Source organism: Anticarsia gemmatalis, chromosome 1 (genome assembly GCF_050436995.1).
Source record: "Anticarsia gemmatalis isolate Benzon Research Colony breed Stoneville strain chromosome 1, ilAntGemm2 primary, whole genome shotgun sequence".
NCBI lineage: Eukaryota > Metazoa > Arthropoda > Insecta > Lepidoptera > Erebidae > Anticarsia > Anticarsia gemmatalis.
The window spans coordinates 10610235-10628456 of record NC_134745.1 but is presented as its reverse complement, the minus strand read 5'-3'; the positions used below and the strand labels follow the sequence as shown (position 1 = coordinate 10628456).

Here is an 18222-nt window from a genome sequence, read left to right as displayed (position 1 = left end):
TGCCACTCATTAGCATATTGCAAATGATTATTGCACGACATTTTATTGTCTATCGGAAACTAGAACTAGATGAGTCAACCGTCATTATGTCTAGCATTGGAAATCAAAACTAGACCTGTAGGTTGCAAAAAGACTCCAATGATAAATTCTCGAACATTCTAAAAATAGAAACACGCAAATTATTCGCAGAACTTAAACATGACTTACCTAAAGTTCACGCTCAGTAACTCCCGGTCTTTGGTGACTCATTCTCTATCTGCTACATCTATTCAATGGCCGGACACATTCGCTGTCTAAAACCAACTCTGTATGAGTACAAATAAGGTTATTTTTAGAATAAACCGGAAGGTCTTGTTCGTCGACCTTACAGTTAGGTTATTTTAGACTTTTTTTATGTTTTTTCATTCATAGAGTGATTACCTCATCGGCGCTCTCGTTCAGATCTCGTCGTTTTGCTTTAGTCATGTCGCACTTGTTTTGAGGTCGGCCAGCTTCGCGCCGTTTCCTTATCCACGTTACACCGGTAGGGTTAGCACTCGACTCATTCAATGTTCGAGCAAACCCGGTAAACCGCAAATTCATTAATCAAATCAAATAAAGTGATTATATGTATTGAATATTTGATGCTCTCGTTTAATTGTTTACCTCCTATTGTAAGCGAAATATCGATTTTAAAACACCAATTATATTGAGTAATTGAGTTAAGTACTTAGTATCAAAAATAATACTTATTTTCGCGGTAATTTTTCAGGTCCAACATATATTTCTGAAAGTTAGGGAAACATTTTAAGTAAGCTAAGTAGTGAACAGCAAAATATTTCATCTAATAATACGTATTAAGTTACGTGCACCGAGTGAATAATATCGTCAGTTGTTTGTAGGCGACATTGTGATTTTAGCACAATAGGTCTAGTACGAATGGGGAATAAACAGGCCTGTGTCATCGACCGCTACCCACTGGCTCAGTGATGGTAGAAAGCGAATGACTCACCCGTGGCCCACCGACCGTTGCCGCACCAGCCTGCCTTTACTGCGGAACTTAATGCAAGGGCCTTCACTAATTTTATTTTTATTTTATAAGTAAGTATTTTTTACATTGTAAAACCTTAAGCTTTTTGAAATAGCAATTAAATCAGTTCGAAAAACTTGTTTCAAAATTAATGTAACATAGACACGATTTACGAAAATGGCGGGAGACCACATTTTCTTTTCCGTGAATAAGCATTTAGACCAAAAAGGATTTTAATGAAAACACATACAATCAGGTCATGTTTTTAAGCTTAGATTCCAATATTGATAATCATTTTTGTATTATTTTTTAAAATAAATTCAAGAATTATTATATTGAACCATGGATTAGTTTACTCTTAAACATTTAACATGATCAACATTTTTACTGCATAAACAAAAACATTTTTAAAAATGAGCCGCAATAAAATTTATTAAAAGTAAAATTTTACCTATAAGGTTTTATATTAAATAGTAAAATGCAATAGATACTGGCACTGACTCCCAAAAAAATGCAAACAAATGCCATTAAAGTTTTTTTTTTTTTGTTTTTTTTATATTAAACAGCATCATCAAGAGATTTTTTGAGGAAAATGGCCAGTATTTTTTTGTATTGTAAATAGGTTCTATATTGACAGTATTACCTGGTATTTAAGGAAAACAGTTATGGCATTTGTATTTCCATATAGGTACTTACTCTACAATCGGAATGACCAGAAAATAAGCATAATTATTATCGTAAAAAATATGGGAACCGACTGTTCCTATTTCCCATACAATGCCTGAACCAGGTATTCTATGCAGATGGTGGGCAGGTTGCAGGGGACGGGCGACGAATGAAAGTAAACAAACATTGCATTCGTGAGGTAAACAAACTTTGAGACTGGTTTGTCCACTCCATGCTCTAGGCAGTAGGTATAGCAAATGCTTTCTAAATACTTAGGCACCGGAACATTTATCTAATCACGTGTTGAAGTGCACGTATAAATTTTCATTGAGTTAATTTGTATTGCTGTTTCGGTGAGTCATAATGAAAAGCCTACAACCATATACAGGTACCAAATACCTGTATAAACTAATACTATTTATCTAATATAACTGATTGGATATCAAGGACGGCCAATTTTCAATTAAGTAATGAAAGTGATGGCTAACCTTTCTTGTAACAAAAAACTCTGTATGTAGGTAAACATCTCTTTGACAACTTAACTTAACCTTACCTACTTTACCTATTTTTTTTGCTTAAAAATACCAAATATCAATTTACTATGATGTTAATGGGAAGTAAATTATGATGAATATTGTATATCGAGAAAGTCAATAAACTTAACTTACTACCTACTACTTAGATCACTCATTCTATTACTTATCTATCGCTCAGGGATAATGGTCTATTACTAATGTTTTGCCCTTTCAGTTGTTAGCCCAGTTGACTCCTTATGAGTCAATGTTGTTTATTTTGTAGTAAATAATTATGTATTAGGAATCTGACAGCTCATTGTTTTGATGCACAATATTCTTCAGTGAGTCATTCTATTAGAACCACTACTACATTTCATTAGAACGCCTCTATAATAATACGTAATGGGTAAAGACAGGAAACTCTACATAGTTACAATATATTATACTTATGAAGTATATTGTATATTTTAATCATAACTTAGGATGTAGGTAGTAAAATTAAGGGCAAGTAAACATTTCCCACAAAATAATGCAAAAGTTTTCATTAGTTATTCCGTGTGTCTACTAATTGAAAGATGGAATCAAAAAATTGTATCTAACGTAAGTTGCGTTCTCTAGTCTCTTTCTACCCGCATGGAAATATGGTATGATTTTATACATGTATGTACCCGTAACCGACTTCAATTAATTTGTTTAAGCGGTCTCATTCTCAGTCTTCATTTAAGGGCACCTAGTGGTTCATCACACAATCATTTAATTAAAGGTGCAGTAAAAATGTCGCCATACTTTGGTACGCGAGCGAGTAAGGCATCTAGACAAAGTTTCTCAACCACAGATAAAACACGACAGTCGACAGGACATACGCATTCATACAATCAATTGATACGATCAATGTTAATGATGATACAATAAGATAAAAAGTAAATATGGACGCTACTGCAATATTTTACATATTTAGAGTGGGTGTTTTAATTGCAGTTTACATTTGTTTCGTTCATAGACCATTGTCTTCTTCAGGATTATTTAATGATTGTACAGCTTCTATTGCATTCCACGTTTGTTTATGCATTTAACTCATAGCCAAATCATAATAGAATATTACAAGAAGTTTACAAATAAATATTTTGCAACACGTTTTCGATAACTCGTGGGAATTAATCTGAAGAAAAAGTAGAGGCACTTCTTTCGAATTTTAATAAATTTCCATTGTACTCATGTAGCTCATTACAATTTTGAATGCAATTAGCTAATAAGCACAGTCATAATATTCGTAATCGATGGCTACACGCCTTAAAAAAGACAATGAGCCTGTTTGGTAAACATACCTCTGCCTAATTTATTGAAGATATGAATAGCAAAAATGTTGATTTATATTGCGATGCGTATGTAGTCAGGTGTTTACTTTTACTACTTACAAATGAGTAGCATATGAAGAGTCATTATGACAAACAGTTTGCGTTCAATTTGACATACATTTAACTAGGAACATTTTCAATAGACCGAGTACTTAATACTCGACCCTTTTCATATTGTAATACATTGTAAGTGTGAATAAATTGTAAATTCGTCTTCTTTTGAAGTTGAAGTATATAACTGTTCATTCGTAGCACAGCTATTGGTGATTAGGAAATTGAATTAGTCAATACGGTGTCGACAGCTCAAAGAAATAGAGGAAGAAAACATAGGTACCTACATAAGTATATGCCGAATGTATGTATCGTGGAAAACACACAAGGTAGTGACGCGAATGATTTGGATGTATCTGATAAATTAAATAAATAAATAAATAAATTTTTCGTCATATCATATTAATTGATATTGCTTAAAAATAATAAATAAGTAGTTTATAATAAAGAAGGAAAGATGAGGTTGAATTTTCAGCGCGTCCTTACCAATTTCTGAAGGATAAATGCATAATATCGATAAGTATGACCAATATGGTGTTGTGACAGACAGAAATTCCGAAAATTTTAATTTTCTTTTTAGAGAAATGTAACATTACATAACTATAATCGACTTGTTCCTTCGCATATAAATTTGATTCTTGTAATCTCCTTTCTTATATTAGTTAAACAATTTTGTACGAAGTCTACCTTTTTTAATTCTTTCAGTAAACAATCATACTTCGCACATAATGTAGTAGTAATGTTCATTTGTTTGAAAAATAATGTTTTGATTTACAACGCAGATTGGTAATATTTACACATGATGTGACTCACCGGCGTCTTATACGAGATTTACATAAACAGGGTTGGCTCAAACAAATTGACTATGTACTAAGGTAAAATCTATACTCACACAACGTTAAGTATAGCGATTAATTTCATGAATGGTTAATAAATACCCATAGAAGATAAATAAAATTGTTTTCCTTATTACCAAACGTGGTCATTAGATTTTTTTTACATACTAAAATTCGATTTCTTTTTGTATTTTGAAGGAAAATTGCTTGATTTGTAAAAAAAATCTTCTTTTCTACAGACATTAATTAAGCTTAATTTACCCACTGTTTTCCTTCGTCGGACTCCTAAACCTCTTAAGGAGCCATATAAGTATTTTTAATTATTTCCTTTTATATCTCCTTATTTAGACTGCGCTCTCTCTCTCTACAGAATTACCTTTATTCGTATACCAACATATCTCCCTACGTTTTAATGTTATAGTTAAAAACTAGACATTTACTCTCCAAATCTCCATCACTCTCTATGTAACGTAAGACGCAGATGTAGAGATTCCAGAGTAGGTAGATACCTACCTACCGAGCTACCTAACTAAAACATAAATAGGTAGGTAGGTAGGTACCTACTGCTTCTTTTTTCAATATAGGTTGCTACAGAAAATCTGGAAAACGGAGCATGCGAAGAACTACTAGGTAGGTACCTACCTACACTAAAAGAGATTAAAAATCAGTAAATATTATTCGGTAGGAATTTATGATCCTATGACAATAACTAAAAATGACTAGGTACCTAGGTACAATCAAAAATATGCAGGCACAGTTTACCTACTATAATAGCTATTTACTTCTAGTATAAAAACCTAATTTATGTCTTTATTTACAAATTACAATAACGAAGCAATGTTGTGGGGGAATGCGTACTACATAAAGCATTGTAGAACTGAGTACGTTGGTGATTCATTTCTCGGAATTGACCTTGCTATGAGTCATTCGCTGGAAGGCAGAGTCGGGGATACCGCGCCTGTCTGCCGGCTGCTTGCTAGACGCACTCCGCTCACCGCGCTGCGCTTTTTACGGAATACTTTGTGTTAACATAATAATAAGTTAAATAAGTTTGAAATATGTGTGTCTACAAAAAACGAAGAAAATACTACTAAAAACACTCGTTTTGAATATTTGTAAATATTTTTGTGTTTCTAAAGTTGGATATCATGATAACAACCATGACGTCATTCATACTGTTGAAGGTAAGCTATATTTATTAACTAATTTAAGTGGAACTATTCTTGTAAAATAGTGTAAAATTAATTACGATTTATAACAAGGATGAATCATCCTAAAATTTCTTATCAGTTTCTTATTTGACCATTGTAGTTGCTCTGACGTTTACAGTATTATACGGATAATTGAAAAAGAAGTATAATATGTATTTGTCTCTTTTTGTCACGTACCGTTATGTTCCTTTAGAAAGAGAATAACGATAACTTGTTCAAGTGTCTGAAATAAATCGCTTACTCGGAACGTTTTTGTGCTATGTGAGAAAGAAATAGAAATAAAAATGGCCAACAGTTTGTAGAAGTTTATGTCGAAACGTACAAAAGTTTTGTGTATAAATTTAAATATTAATTTCCGAATCGAATAATAGTTTTTATAATAATGAGATCTTGTATCTTTAATTTTATGAACAAGCTGTGAATGTAATATAGTTTAACTGATGAGAAATGTACAAGAAAAGTTTTGTGTCGTCTGTGAAAATACTTGTTGAGCAAGTTATAAATTAACTTTTCAGACAAACTCTTTTTTGTTGAGAATGAACAGAGAGGATAATGTCAACTGGTTTCATGGGAAAATATCACGGGACACAGCGGAGAAACTATTGAAAGAAGGTCGGTTGTGATTAAATATACAATGTTTATTGTTATTGTTACAGCTATATTCGGTGATAATGACAATAAACTTGTATTTTGTTGATGATTACAGAAGGTGAAGATGGTGTATTCTTGGTTAGAGAAAGTAATACTTCCCCCGGTGATTACGTGCTCTCAGTTCTGCACCAGGTCAGTTTTAACAAGTTTCTATAACCTCAAAACATAACTTGTTTTTAACTTTTTATGTCAGTTTCAATTAAGATGATCATGAAAATCTTTATAAAAACTAAATAGCACTTGCAAATCGTTCCTGTTACCTATAATTTACAGATTTTGCATTTTAAAAATGTGTACTATCTTCATAGAACTATATAGAGATAATTGTGCTTACAGGGTGAAGTGGTACATTATCAAATAAGAAGGCATGGTGAAGATGCATTCTTTTCTATTGAAGAGCACACTACAGTGCATGGATTGGACACACTCATACAACACTACCGAGGAGATTCCAATGGACTGGTTACTAGATTATCAGTTGTATGTAAGGGGCAGCCGCCACCCCATGAATCCCGCACACAGGGCACTACCAACCTTTTACACAGGTATGTATCAACTAATATAACATTTAACTTATAGCGATAAGATACTAAAATATCTGAAATATTTTCAAGATTACTAAAAGACTAATTAAAATGATTGTTTGATGTTTTTGAAATAGAACCAAAATATTTTAAAGAAAAAGTGGTAACGGTAGAAACAATTTTCACACTTTTTACCCTGTTTCGGACTCATACTATAGTAAAGAGTTAAATCTTGATGTTTTACTTGATTTAACTTATTGGACACCGCTATGCACCAATTAGAACATCCAACATACAGTCGATTCAATTTAAAAACAACCATAATTCTACATCCAAATACATAATTTGTAAAAGTTTAGGACTAATTCCTGCTGGCCAATTTAAAGCCCTACAATATCTTAGAGCAAGTTTCAAAGACAAAAAAAAACAAATCAATTAAAAAAGCTTGGTATGGCAATTAGAGATGATAGTATCAGTTCAAGGAGGAAGTTCTATTAAGATGAGAGCAGCATAGATTGCCCTTAATTCACCATTCATGTTTTATTACTTGAATAGAGCTGAGTGCCATTCTTTGTTATTGCTGCTTTGAATTTGCTCCTATTGAATTGTTTCAATGAATCTCAATTTGTTTTAGCAGCATAATAAAGTATCAAACTATTTTAAACTGGTATAGCGTAATCAATATTTTAAGAGGTAGTATGAATGTAGTTAAAAATTAGAACCATTGTATATCTTGAATATTTAATTAGGTAAAACAAAATATTATGTAAAATTAATTTCTCGTTCATAATTTACACACATGATTAAGTGTGCAAATTATACTGTAGTTGAATCAAAATGAATAGAAAATACAAACAATCAGTTATTGAAGGGGTTACTGAACTAAATTTTTACTTCATTGCATTTTAGTGTCTGTAGTTTAATACAAGTGCTGACAAGATTATTGACAATTTCCTGTTGAGGGCATTGTTCAATATGTTTATTCAATAAATACAACAGAAGGACACTAGCTTACATACACACAGCATGATAATGCTTACATGTTGCTATGTGTAGAATAAAAATTCTCAGCATGTTTTATGGCATGATGTCTTTGCAATGAACTCTGATTGGAATACCAAATGTGGTCCGAAATAATTGAGTCAGGCCACATGTGTTGCTGTTTTTGTAATCACATTCTTGTGTAAACTATTTCATTGTGAATATACTAGTACTATTATGTTGGAGATTAAGTTTAGAAATGATATCATTAGCATTGTATAGGCCCATTAAACTAATTAAATAAGCCTGTAGAACTTGGAAGTTAATTTATTTTACAAACATAATATTATTACATAAGCATTATTTTAAATTTGTACTTATACTTACATTAATATAGCTATTGTGGAATACTTTTTTGAACATCATTTTAAGTTTTACCTTGGCGATAAGTGTGACGGCTGATAATGAGATCCTGCCCGAGTTGATACCAGGGTCAATTAAAAGCCATCATTTTATGTTTACTCTGAAATCATGTGTAGTTGTAGTCGTTTTCATAACTGTTATAAATGAGCACAAGCACCTAGTCAGTGAAACGTAGATACATACTGTTAATGGCAACAGCATTTGGATAAAAAAAGTAAAATGAATAATTTGATGCTAATAATTTTGTTTTATTAACTCGTGTCAATATTGGTACAAGTGATTACAAATACGATCAGATATTAGTCATATTAGTCATACATTGGGAATGTTTGATGTTCTCTGACAACCAGGTTCAGATACATCTGTGTTTGGCAACATGATTCATTGTTTATGTTAATGTGTCATTGTGGCGCACTTTGTTCCTTATTGATATTTAAATACTACTTGTGATCTATTATCGGATTCATTGTCTTAATTATGTTGTCGTTAACTATGCTAATGCAGTAAATTATGTGATTCGTGAGTCAGTGTTTGAACAACTTAGATTTTGATAAAATTTAGGTAACCAAAGGAAGATTCTGTATTTTACTCTGTTAAAACATAAATAAACTTTGCTAATTTTGGTTACCTAAATTGAGCGGTTTAATTAGAACTAGTGTAAATATGCAGTCTACGAGACTTAAGTAATAGCTTTGACTTTATTTTAATAATCCAGTCTTATTGGTATTATTTCTCTTTTCATAGGGCGACGGAAGCTGGTGACTACAACATAGTGTCAAAGATGTTAGCCTGCGGCTACCGCAGCCGAGACGCGAAGAACCAGGACGGTCAGACGGCAGTCCATATAGCGGCCAGGGCTGGTCGGGACAATATTCTTGCGAAACTCATTGAAAGTGGCGCCACGGTCAACGTGAGGGACTCCTTCGGGTATACACCATTGCATGTAAGTTATTAAACTATTATACAGTTAATAAAAACTGCATAAGTGGTTTCGTATTTCATGTAGTATGGTAAAGAAAAATGTGTGTTATGCAAACATTTTATTTATCTAATGCCTGGTTTTTAAGTACATTTAGCGGTAGTTTATCAATTCAATAGTTTTTTAATTAACGCTATTGAATAGATAAACCAAGGCTAAATGTACTCAGAAACCGGGGGGTTAATGCATCAGTGCAGATATATTTTTATTAAGTCTATGCACACTTTTTTAAGTGATGTGATCGTAACTACTTAGTGTTGCACTTTATGAATAAGAAATAAACATTTCCGCTATGTATCTGGTTATTACGCGACTTATACCAGACTAGGTAATTTCGATTGCGTAAGTCCAAGTATGTAGCATTTCACCATTCTTAGTTTAATGCATAACTTGAGTGTTGAGTCAGGAGTACAGGATTACTGGATTATAAACACTACTTACTTTATAATGGTTTAATTGGTTTATTGATAGATACTAAACAAACTTCTCTTCGAGCTGTTTTTGTTGACAAGTCAAACATATCACTGTAATGTGGCCTTAATATGTAATTATATTTAATTTTGTATACTCGCTATATTAAATGTACCTAAGTGGCATGTAATTATACATTTTAGCGTTATACGAGTATATTATATCAGCCTTGTGACGAATTACAAAGATCGTCGAATGACATAATTCTACATAACCATTGCGTGGGAAGGCACTCTCTTTACTGGCATCTAAACATGCAAGATTCTTATTCTTAAAATAGTGGTGTCCTGACTAACTGATTTGTTTTTTTTTTCCAGTACACATGTCAAAACAACTTGGCCAGTACGACGGAGCTGCTGATAACGAAAGGCAACGCTAACTATCAGATGAGACACGCGCCAAGTGGGAAAGTGCCGATGCATGATGCTGCACAAAGAGGACATATTGAATGCATTCAGGTACAATAATAATAATTTTAAAGAATACATGTTTATTTACATTGCACTATTGTTTTTTTTTATAAAGGCAACTCCCGCACTAAGAATTGCTTTTGTGCCGCGGGGACTTTTACAAACATACGAGCAACGGGCGCAAGGTATAACCAGACTCAAAACAATTATTTGTGGATTGCACAAATAGTTGTTCAGCGTCGGAATCGAACCCACGACCTCCCGACGCAATGGTAGCGGCGTGGCGACCTAAACCACTGCGCCACGGAGGCAGTCATAATGTAGTTACAACCACTATTGTCAGTTGCTGAATGAGAAAAGCATCTTCTTCATATTAAATAAGATATCTATCAGTGGGTAATGAGTTGCTGCCTCTGATGACTATATTATTGTATTATACCTGCTAGATAAATAATTATCCTACTATATTTTTAGGTACTATTGAAACTAAAGGCACCAGCTCATCCAAGGACCCTGTCACACGATACTCCCGCAGATTTGGCTAAACATTACGGACACACTGAATGCTACCAATTATTAAGTAAGTATATAATTTATTGTAAGTCTGCTAAATATCTGATTATTCAGCTAAAAAAATTAGTTCAAGGGAAAAAAATCGTACCAAGTGGCCTTTTTTGGTCTCTTCCCACCCCTATGGGAATAAGGCATGACATGTATGTTAAAATCAAGTTTACATGAATGTAAGTACGTCAGTATTCTGGTAAGGTAATAAAAAAATCTTTTCTCTTTCTCCTTTAGAAAATCACCAGCCGGATCCGCCGAAGACTTCAAAGAGTCAGTGGTACCACGGCACTCAGAATCGTGAGGAAGCAGTGAAGATTCTCGAGGAGTATTGTAAGAACCACAACTTGGAAGGCAAGGTGTCCGACGGCGTGTTCCTAGTGCGGTACAGCGAGAGGCACACTGGTGCTTATGTACTCACTATGCTAAGCGAAAATACACCCTACAACTTTATTATAAGGAAAGAGGTAATTAGCTAATTAAACTTTGTTATGTGTACTTGCTATGTTTATTATGTTGATGTGCTTAATCTATATTTATTAACTGACTTTGCAATAGGAGGAGCTTTGAATAAGTCGTGAAATTTTTTAAAACAGTGGTTCCCAAGCTGTGGTTCGGAAGTCAAAATATGGTCCGCGAATGACTTTAAAATTAAAAAATTTCAGGATTTTTAATACACTTTATCTTTATTATACTAACATAGTGGTCCCAGATAACAAAAATAATATAAAAGTAGTCCCGGACTAAGAAAAGGTTGGGAACCCCTGGTTTAAAAGGACCATTACTCAGTTATATATAAGCTTTATACCATAAAGACCTGTAGCTATGATCGACAGTGGAAGGGCTTAAAATAAGTACTATGTGGATTCTATTCATTACTTTTTTACGAGTTTAGGACGCAATACTTATCTATACTAATCTATACTAATATTATAAAGCTGAAGAGTTTGTTTGTTTGAACGCGCTAATCTCAGGAACTACTGGTCCGATTTGAAAAATTCTTTCAGTGTTAGATAGCCCATTTATCGAGGAAGGTTATAGGCTATATATCATCACGCTACGACCAATAGGAGCAGAGTACGAGTGAAAAATGTTACAAAAACGGGGAAAATCTTCACCATTCTCTCTTATGTGACGCAAGCGAAGTTGCGCGGGTCAGCTAGTTAACAAATATTGTGCTACTTTCAGGGCAACTGGCTGTTCATAGATGACGGTCCTTATTTAGAATCTCTGGAAAGGCTGATAGAGCACTACAGCACCGTGCCGGATGGTTTACCCACGAGGCTGACGAATGCTGTACCGCCTAAGCCGAAACCTCCTCTACCTGAAGTAAGTTAAAAATTAAGAGAGATCTTAAGATACCCCCTTGCCTACCTATTTTCTTGTTTAGGTATATCATTTAGTGAACTAAGATGCTACTCAGAATTTCCAGATATAAACTATTTCTTCATCCAACCAACATTATCTTTGTAGGGTACTTAATAAGAAGATTAATCCATCTATGAAACATTGTTACAGTTCTCCACTATGCCACGCACCAAAAAGTTATCTGCAAGCCGAGCGACGATGAACCAGACCCTTTCATTAGTGAAGCATGACATTCTAAGCGACAAGCAACTTTCCTCACAAACCGTTTCAAACAACAACAACGTGTTTGAACTTCTCACAAGGAACCTCTCTTTCTCATCTGACTTCAATAACGACAGTTTCAATAATAATGATGATGCGGAAGATAACGACACGTATAAAGTGCCCGCGAACAACAGCGCGATTGTAATGCCTGAGAATTATAATGAAATATCTATCAATGCTGATGGACAGTTGTCTACACTTCAAGGTAAGTTAAAAAATATTGTGATTTAACTTGTTACAATGTTTCATATTTTTGAGGCATTAATTTTATTAAATATCTGCATTTTTACCTTAAGCATTGCGCCTCTAATCTTTTGAAATGTAAACTTTATGAGATAAATAATTATCTAACCGATGCGTGCACGCACTGCACGTCTTGCGCACGTAACCAAACGCATGCAGTCCGCTGCATTTTCTATTATTATTTAATTTCTTGGTACTTTAAGATGGTATGATTAGCCCTCATATAGACCGGTTTTAACGAAGAAACCATTATTAATTTCAGTAATATCAAACATAATTAGTTGTAAATATTGTTTCTCAGTAAGTGGCTTATGTATCCAATTCCTAATGAGAAATAAAGTTATTCTTAAACTTAATTTTCTTTTATCAGAATTTATACCGATGAGTGAGCTGACACTGGGCGCGGTGTTGGGCGAGGGCGAGTTCGGGTCCGTGCTGCGCGCCACGTACTGCCCCGTGGAGCAGCTGCCGCAGCAGGTGGCCGTGAAGACCCTGCACGTGCAGCACACCGACACCAACAAGAACGAGTTCCTCTCGGAGGCCAAGGTCATGATGTCCGTCAGGCATCCTTGCATTGTCAGACTTATTGGAGTCTCGCTGGTTAGTATTTTTAACATTAGTACTGCATTTTCTTATTAGAAAGTAACGACTAAGTCGCGAGTAGAAGCTAGTACTACTCGCAACTACGTCGTGAAAAAGATTTCCCGGGTTAAAAAGTTTTACGTGAAGGTAACAAACACACATCAATCCTCACAAACTTTCGCATTTATAAAATTAGTAGTATTATCGGTGCTGTTAAGCTGTTATTTTTTACTTTATATGTCAATATATCACATGCTGCTAGCTCACACTTTTATTCATACTTTTGATATCAGATATAGCCACAATTCAAATAAGGCCATAAGTGCACATTCCTAGACATACTGACATTGATCAAAGTTATTGTATTGGATTCTTTGTTGCGCTCTCGTTATCGATTACTGTTATCAGTTATTGACCTGTATTACTAACACTCATGTGTCACTTAAAATTGATTGTATGAATGCATCAATTGTAGACATCCATTAACCCACAAAATATGTTTTTCACAGGGGCCACCATTAGCAATGATTCAAGAGTTGGTGCCATTGGGGTCGTTGTTAGAATTCCTCATGCGCCACCCGGACAAGGCATCGCCGGGATATGAACTAAGACTATGGGCATGTCAAGTCGCCGCAGGAATGCGATATTTAGAACGGCGACGCTTCGTACATCGCGACTTAGCCGCGAGGAACATTCTGCTCGCTAGCAGGTACTTATCTGATTCATCTTTCAGAAAACAATCTTGAGCTGTGAACCAATAACCCATTTCTCACATAGAATAATCTTATCTTACAATCTTAATGCAGTGAAAAACTGTGTTTCTAACCCAAATATAACTTCCTCTCACATGTGATAATATACTTAAATGTATAAACAAATGTAAGTACAAAAAAAAGTCTTAAAAGATAAGACTGGAAAACAAAACCAGCCTCCAACCTCACACAGTATTATGACGCCTATATTCATAATCCCTTCTTTGTTTTAGACATCAAGCTAAAATAAGTGATTTCGGTCTGTCCCGCGCTTTGTCGACGGACAGTTCGTACTACAAGGCGAGCCGCGGCGGCAAGTGGCCCATCAAGTGGTACGCGCCCGAGTCATACAACTACGGCACCTTCAGCCACAAGAGCGACGTGTGGAGCTACGGCGTCACGCTCTGGGAGATGTTCTCTTATGGCAAGCAGCCTTATGGAGAAATGAGAGGAATTGAGGTTTGTACAATACTATATACAAATAACTCTTATTACCTCCGAGCTGGTGAATCTGAGCTAAGGCTAGCAGCTGGCTAACAGAGATATTGTTGGTACTAAAAACTTAAAATAAATATATTTGTTAAAGTTTTATCATATAAAGTATTGCAATGTGTTTTTAATATATATAAACAATTGTTTACTTATAATAGTATGTTTTACAGGCTATACAAATGGTAGAAAGTGGACAACGCCTTGAAATACCGGATGATTGTCCTCAAGAGATATACAAGGTAATGCTCGACTGCTGGGCGTATAACCCAGACGCGAGGCCTACTTTCGGTCAGCTCGTGGACTTGTTCTCTCAACACCCAGATTACGTCAATATTAGCCAACTAGCACTCGAGAACGAGGACGCTACAGTAGATGTGTAAGCTTAGAATATAGATAAAGATATTTATAACATTGTAATCGAACAAGAGGAATGATCATTTATGGTGAAGGAAAAAAATTGTGAAGATGTTTTTATACCCAGCTTTGTCGTTCCAGTAGTAACCCTCTTTTAAGAAGTCATGTGAACGGCATATTATGGTAAAAATAATGATGTTCGAATATAGTGCTTATGTTATTTTGGCTCATATCATACCTCCACTGTGTATACGTAATACACAAATATATGTACAACGACGTAAAACAAATGGGCAGTGAAAATTATGTAGGTGATAATCAGAAATGACATGCCATGATGTGCCTGATTACGTATTATATTTAAATAATTATTTTTTAATAAGAATTAGTGAGTAAATGTAAATAGAATCTGTATTATTAAATAATTTTTATAATCATGATTTTATATGTATGGTATTAATGGAATAGCATCGTTAAGATTTTTTATTATTTTACCATTGTGTTGGTATATTTGTAACTAACCATGCATTTCCAGTTGTATGTTCCTTTTATAGCCAAAATGGATGTATATAAGTGTAATACTAATATTATTTTGCTGTCCTTTAACGCGATTTATAATGAACCGTACATTCCATTCATTTGCAAATATTACTATTTATTTTATAAGCACAATGTTTGATTTTTTATATGCTGTGTTTCCTCGTATTATATTGATGCCGAGTTTATTGTACGATATACTCATACTATTATGTTTTGCTGCAGTCTAATCCTATTTTGAAATTACCATTTGTTTTAGTACTTTAAAGACAACTATGCGACTCATTTCTACAATTCTCAGAACTTGCTCTCATTAGCTATAAGTATCCATCGTAACAATAATTTCGCCATCAATATAATAATTAACTATTCCACTTGTGATAAATATATTTTGTTTTGTTAATTAACAACATTTGGGCGCCTGAAATAGTTCAATATATTTATACCAGTTGTTCATTTATTTTCGTTCGGGATATCGATATGCCATGGTAATGCCATAGTTTATGAATATTAAATTGCCACAAGGTTGTGCTATGTAATGTACAAAATTTTATATAGTTACCCAAATTATGTATATCTATTTTAATTTAGAGAATTTATATTAAATTCTATGAGTCTGACTTAGCATATTATATTAACTTTTATTATATGACAGATCATTTAATTATGTTAATAAATCAAATGTGATAATGGTATTTATAAATAAAAATGATTTTATAAAAGACACTTATTATTAATTATCCACTTACAAACAACACTGTTGTGTAATAATATAATTCTACCAATTAGGTACCTGCTAACTTATTCGTTATAGCTTAAGTTACATAATTCTATTTTTGACTATATTAATTCGAAATATCACAATAATAGAATAGGCGTAGCCTGTCACAAGGATTCTAAACTATATGTTAATACGGCAGTCATTGTATGGCGGTGGAGGCGTTTCGCCACGAGCTGGCATTCGAATTGCATCTATCTGCAAAGGTGCTTCCGTAACACCGGGCAATCCATACGTCGGGAACGGCGGACTTCTGTCAGGTAACGACAGCTGCCGCCGGTAAGACGGTGGAGTTTCTAAGTCAGGGTGGATTAGATTACTCCATAGTAAGTTGGTCCTCATGTCACCGTCTAGCCTCTGTGCTCGCCGCCTTTGTCTCCTCGTCTGCGGCCGAGTGCAACTCAGACCACCACATTTACAAAACTTATTCAACCAAATATACGTTCCTATTATACCAATAGCCAAGCCTATTTCCATTCCAATAATAAACGCTTGGAGTGCAGAAAAGTCTTTATCGAACTTCTCAAATGGAGTGAGCGGTTTTGACGGTTGTTCAACAATGGTTTCATTTTTATCCGTGGTTATATTCCACACTTCACCTATGTCAACTGATTGCCTTACAATAGTTGGAACTAAAGATATCATCTTTTCAGACATATTTGGGCCTTTCTTGCACTGTTTTACATAAGTTATGCCTCTCGATGTTATCCAATTTTCAGCGGCAACAAACTCAGGGTTACATTGCCAATATTCATTGCGCAGTTCTATTCTTTCTAATTTCCGCAATGGCATTAGAACTTCTGTGTTTAATGTCACAACATAGTTCTCACTTAAGTCTAACTTCCTTAAATTAGGCAATCTGCTGAACAGGCGGTTGGGTAAAGTCTTGATTCGACAGTTGTTCAAGTTGAGCACCTGAAATGTAAAGTTTAGTAAAGACGATGTCTTTGTTTTGTCTAATAGGATTTAAGATAAAACACCGACTATGAACATACCTTTAACTTCGCATGCATGAGAAAGGGCTCGTTTTTAAGACTTTCAAAAACATTGGACGACAAGTCAAGCGTGTCGAGCTCGGGAGTGTCCCAAAAAAGATCCGATGGTAGAAATCTAAGTCTGTTGCTGCTCAAATCTAAATGAACTAGATTGTCTAATCCAGAGAATGCATGCAGTCCGATCCAAAATATTAAATTGTATGACAAGTCTAGTATTTCTATCGATGTGTAGCCAATCTCCTGAAATAAAAACAAAATGTCACATAATATTACAACAAATAACATACTTTAATTATTCTTTATTATTTGCTATAAAAGCAAAACATAATAAAAAAGGATATTATTATAATAATATCGGCATGACTCAGACTAGGAAACGCCTGTAGGTCATACAAATATTTGTTTTGTGCTGGAATCAAACCTGCTCGATTCTTATCATATACTGTTTACAGGTCGTTATCCAAACGGTGCAGGTGTACTAAAACGGAACAATTGTAAAGCTAAGCAAATAATATGTAGGATAAAGTAACTGCAGCATTTTTATACAATCTAGGAATTAAGAGATTACAATGCATCTACTAGCGCATAAAACTAAACGACGTCAGTTGTGTTGTTACTTTAGTTACAAAAGACTTACAGGTATTATGTGAAAGTAACTTGTTTGACCTAGAATGTCCGTTTCTTACCGAGCACTGCATAAAGGCAGGTTGTGCCTTAGTTGAAGCTACAAAGAACACTTTCCAAGCATACATAGTAATGAAGACACCTATAAGGCTTCACTCACCTTAAAACAGAAGTTGTCCAGTTCACTTATAACGTTATGACTCAAACTATACACTTGCACCGCTTTGGGCACACCCACGTCTATACTGATAATGTTTTGGTCCACACACGTTGCCCTATTTAACCCGTCGTCCATATCACAGTCACATTGCTTCGGACATACATCACAACTTACGAAAACACTACACAGCACTAATAATAAACAAAGCTTTAGCTCCATACTTTATTTTTTATTTTATTCACAACACTACTAGCAACCAGTCTCATTATTATTAAGTGTATTGCACTCTAAAATATACGGCTACATTGACGCAAGCTCTGTTTCACATTATAAATGGAGCAATGATACACGAATTGATAAAACAATCACTATCACGCCCAGATAAGATAACGCGCGGAATATAATCTTTCACTTTATAAACACGATTTTT

General features: G+C 34.4%; 2 protein-coding genes across 2 annotated transcripts; one reads left to right on the top strand and one right to left on the bottom strand.

Moving 5' to 3' along the window:
* Positions 1-5353: 5353 nt before the first annotated feature.
* Positions 5354-15957, top strand: Shark (SH2 ankyrin repeat kinase). Its single transcript, XM_076118748.1, has 14 exons — positions 5354-5616; positions 6159-6255; positions 6350-6426; positions 6631-6839; positions 8967-9165; positions 9990-10130; positions 10557-10662; positions 10881-11110; positions 11832-11972; positions 12162-12480; positions 12889-13118; positions 13610-13809; positions 14086-14311; positions 14515-15957. Exons 1-14 carry the CDS (start codon positions 5581-5583, stop codon positions 14722-14724), a joined length of 2421 nt encoding a protein of 806 aa, XP_075974863.1. The 5' UTR covers positions 5354-5580; the 3' UTR covers positions 14725-15957.
* LOC142975734 (uncharacterized) lies at positions 15936-18163 on the bottom strand. Its single transcript, XM_076118761.1, has 3 exons — positions 17793-18163; positions 17009-17248; positions 15936-16928 (listed from the first exon to the last, which is right to left on the bottom strand). Exons 1-3 carry the CDS (start codon positions 18009-18011, stop codon positions 16137-16139), a joined length of 1251 nt encoding a protein of 416 aa, XP_075974876.1. The 5' UTR covers positions 18012-18163; the 3' UTR covers positions 15936-16136.
* Positions 18164-18222: the final 59 nt, after the last annotated feature.

What these genes read in the sequence shown, in the direction of transcription:
- Shark (XM_076118748.1), top strand. Translation starts at nt 5,581, where the DNA reads ATGATAACAACCATGACGTCATTCATACTGTTGAAG. An exon ending in TGCTCTCAGTTCTGCACCAG is followed by an intron (nt 6,427 to 6,630) that starts GTCAGTTTTAAC and finishes TTGTGCTTACAG; the next exon opens with GGTGAAGTGGTACATTATCA. An exon ending in ACAGTTGTCTACACTTCAAG is followed by an intron (nt 12,481 to 12,888) that starts GTAAGTTAAAAA and finishes TTCTTTTATCAG; the next exon opens with AATTTATACCGATGAGTGAG.
- LOC142975734 (XM_076118761.1), bottom strand. Translation starts at nt 18,011, where the DNA reads ATGGAGCTAAAGCTTTGTTTATTATTAGTGCTGTGTAGTGTTTTCGTA. An exon ending in TGGACAACTTCTGTTTTAAG is followed by an intron (nt 17,249 to 17,792) that starts GTGAGTGAAGCC and finishes TTTTTATTTCAG; the next exon opens with GAGATTGGCTACACATCGAT. An exon ending in TCATGCATGCGAAGTTAAAG is followed by an intron (nt 16,929 to 17,008) that starts GTATGTTCATAG and finishes TTTACATTTCAG; the next exon opens with GTGCTCAACTTGAACAACTG.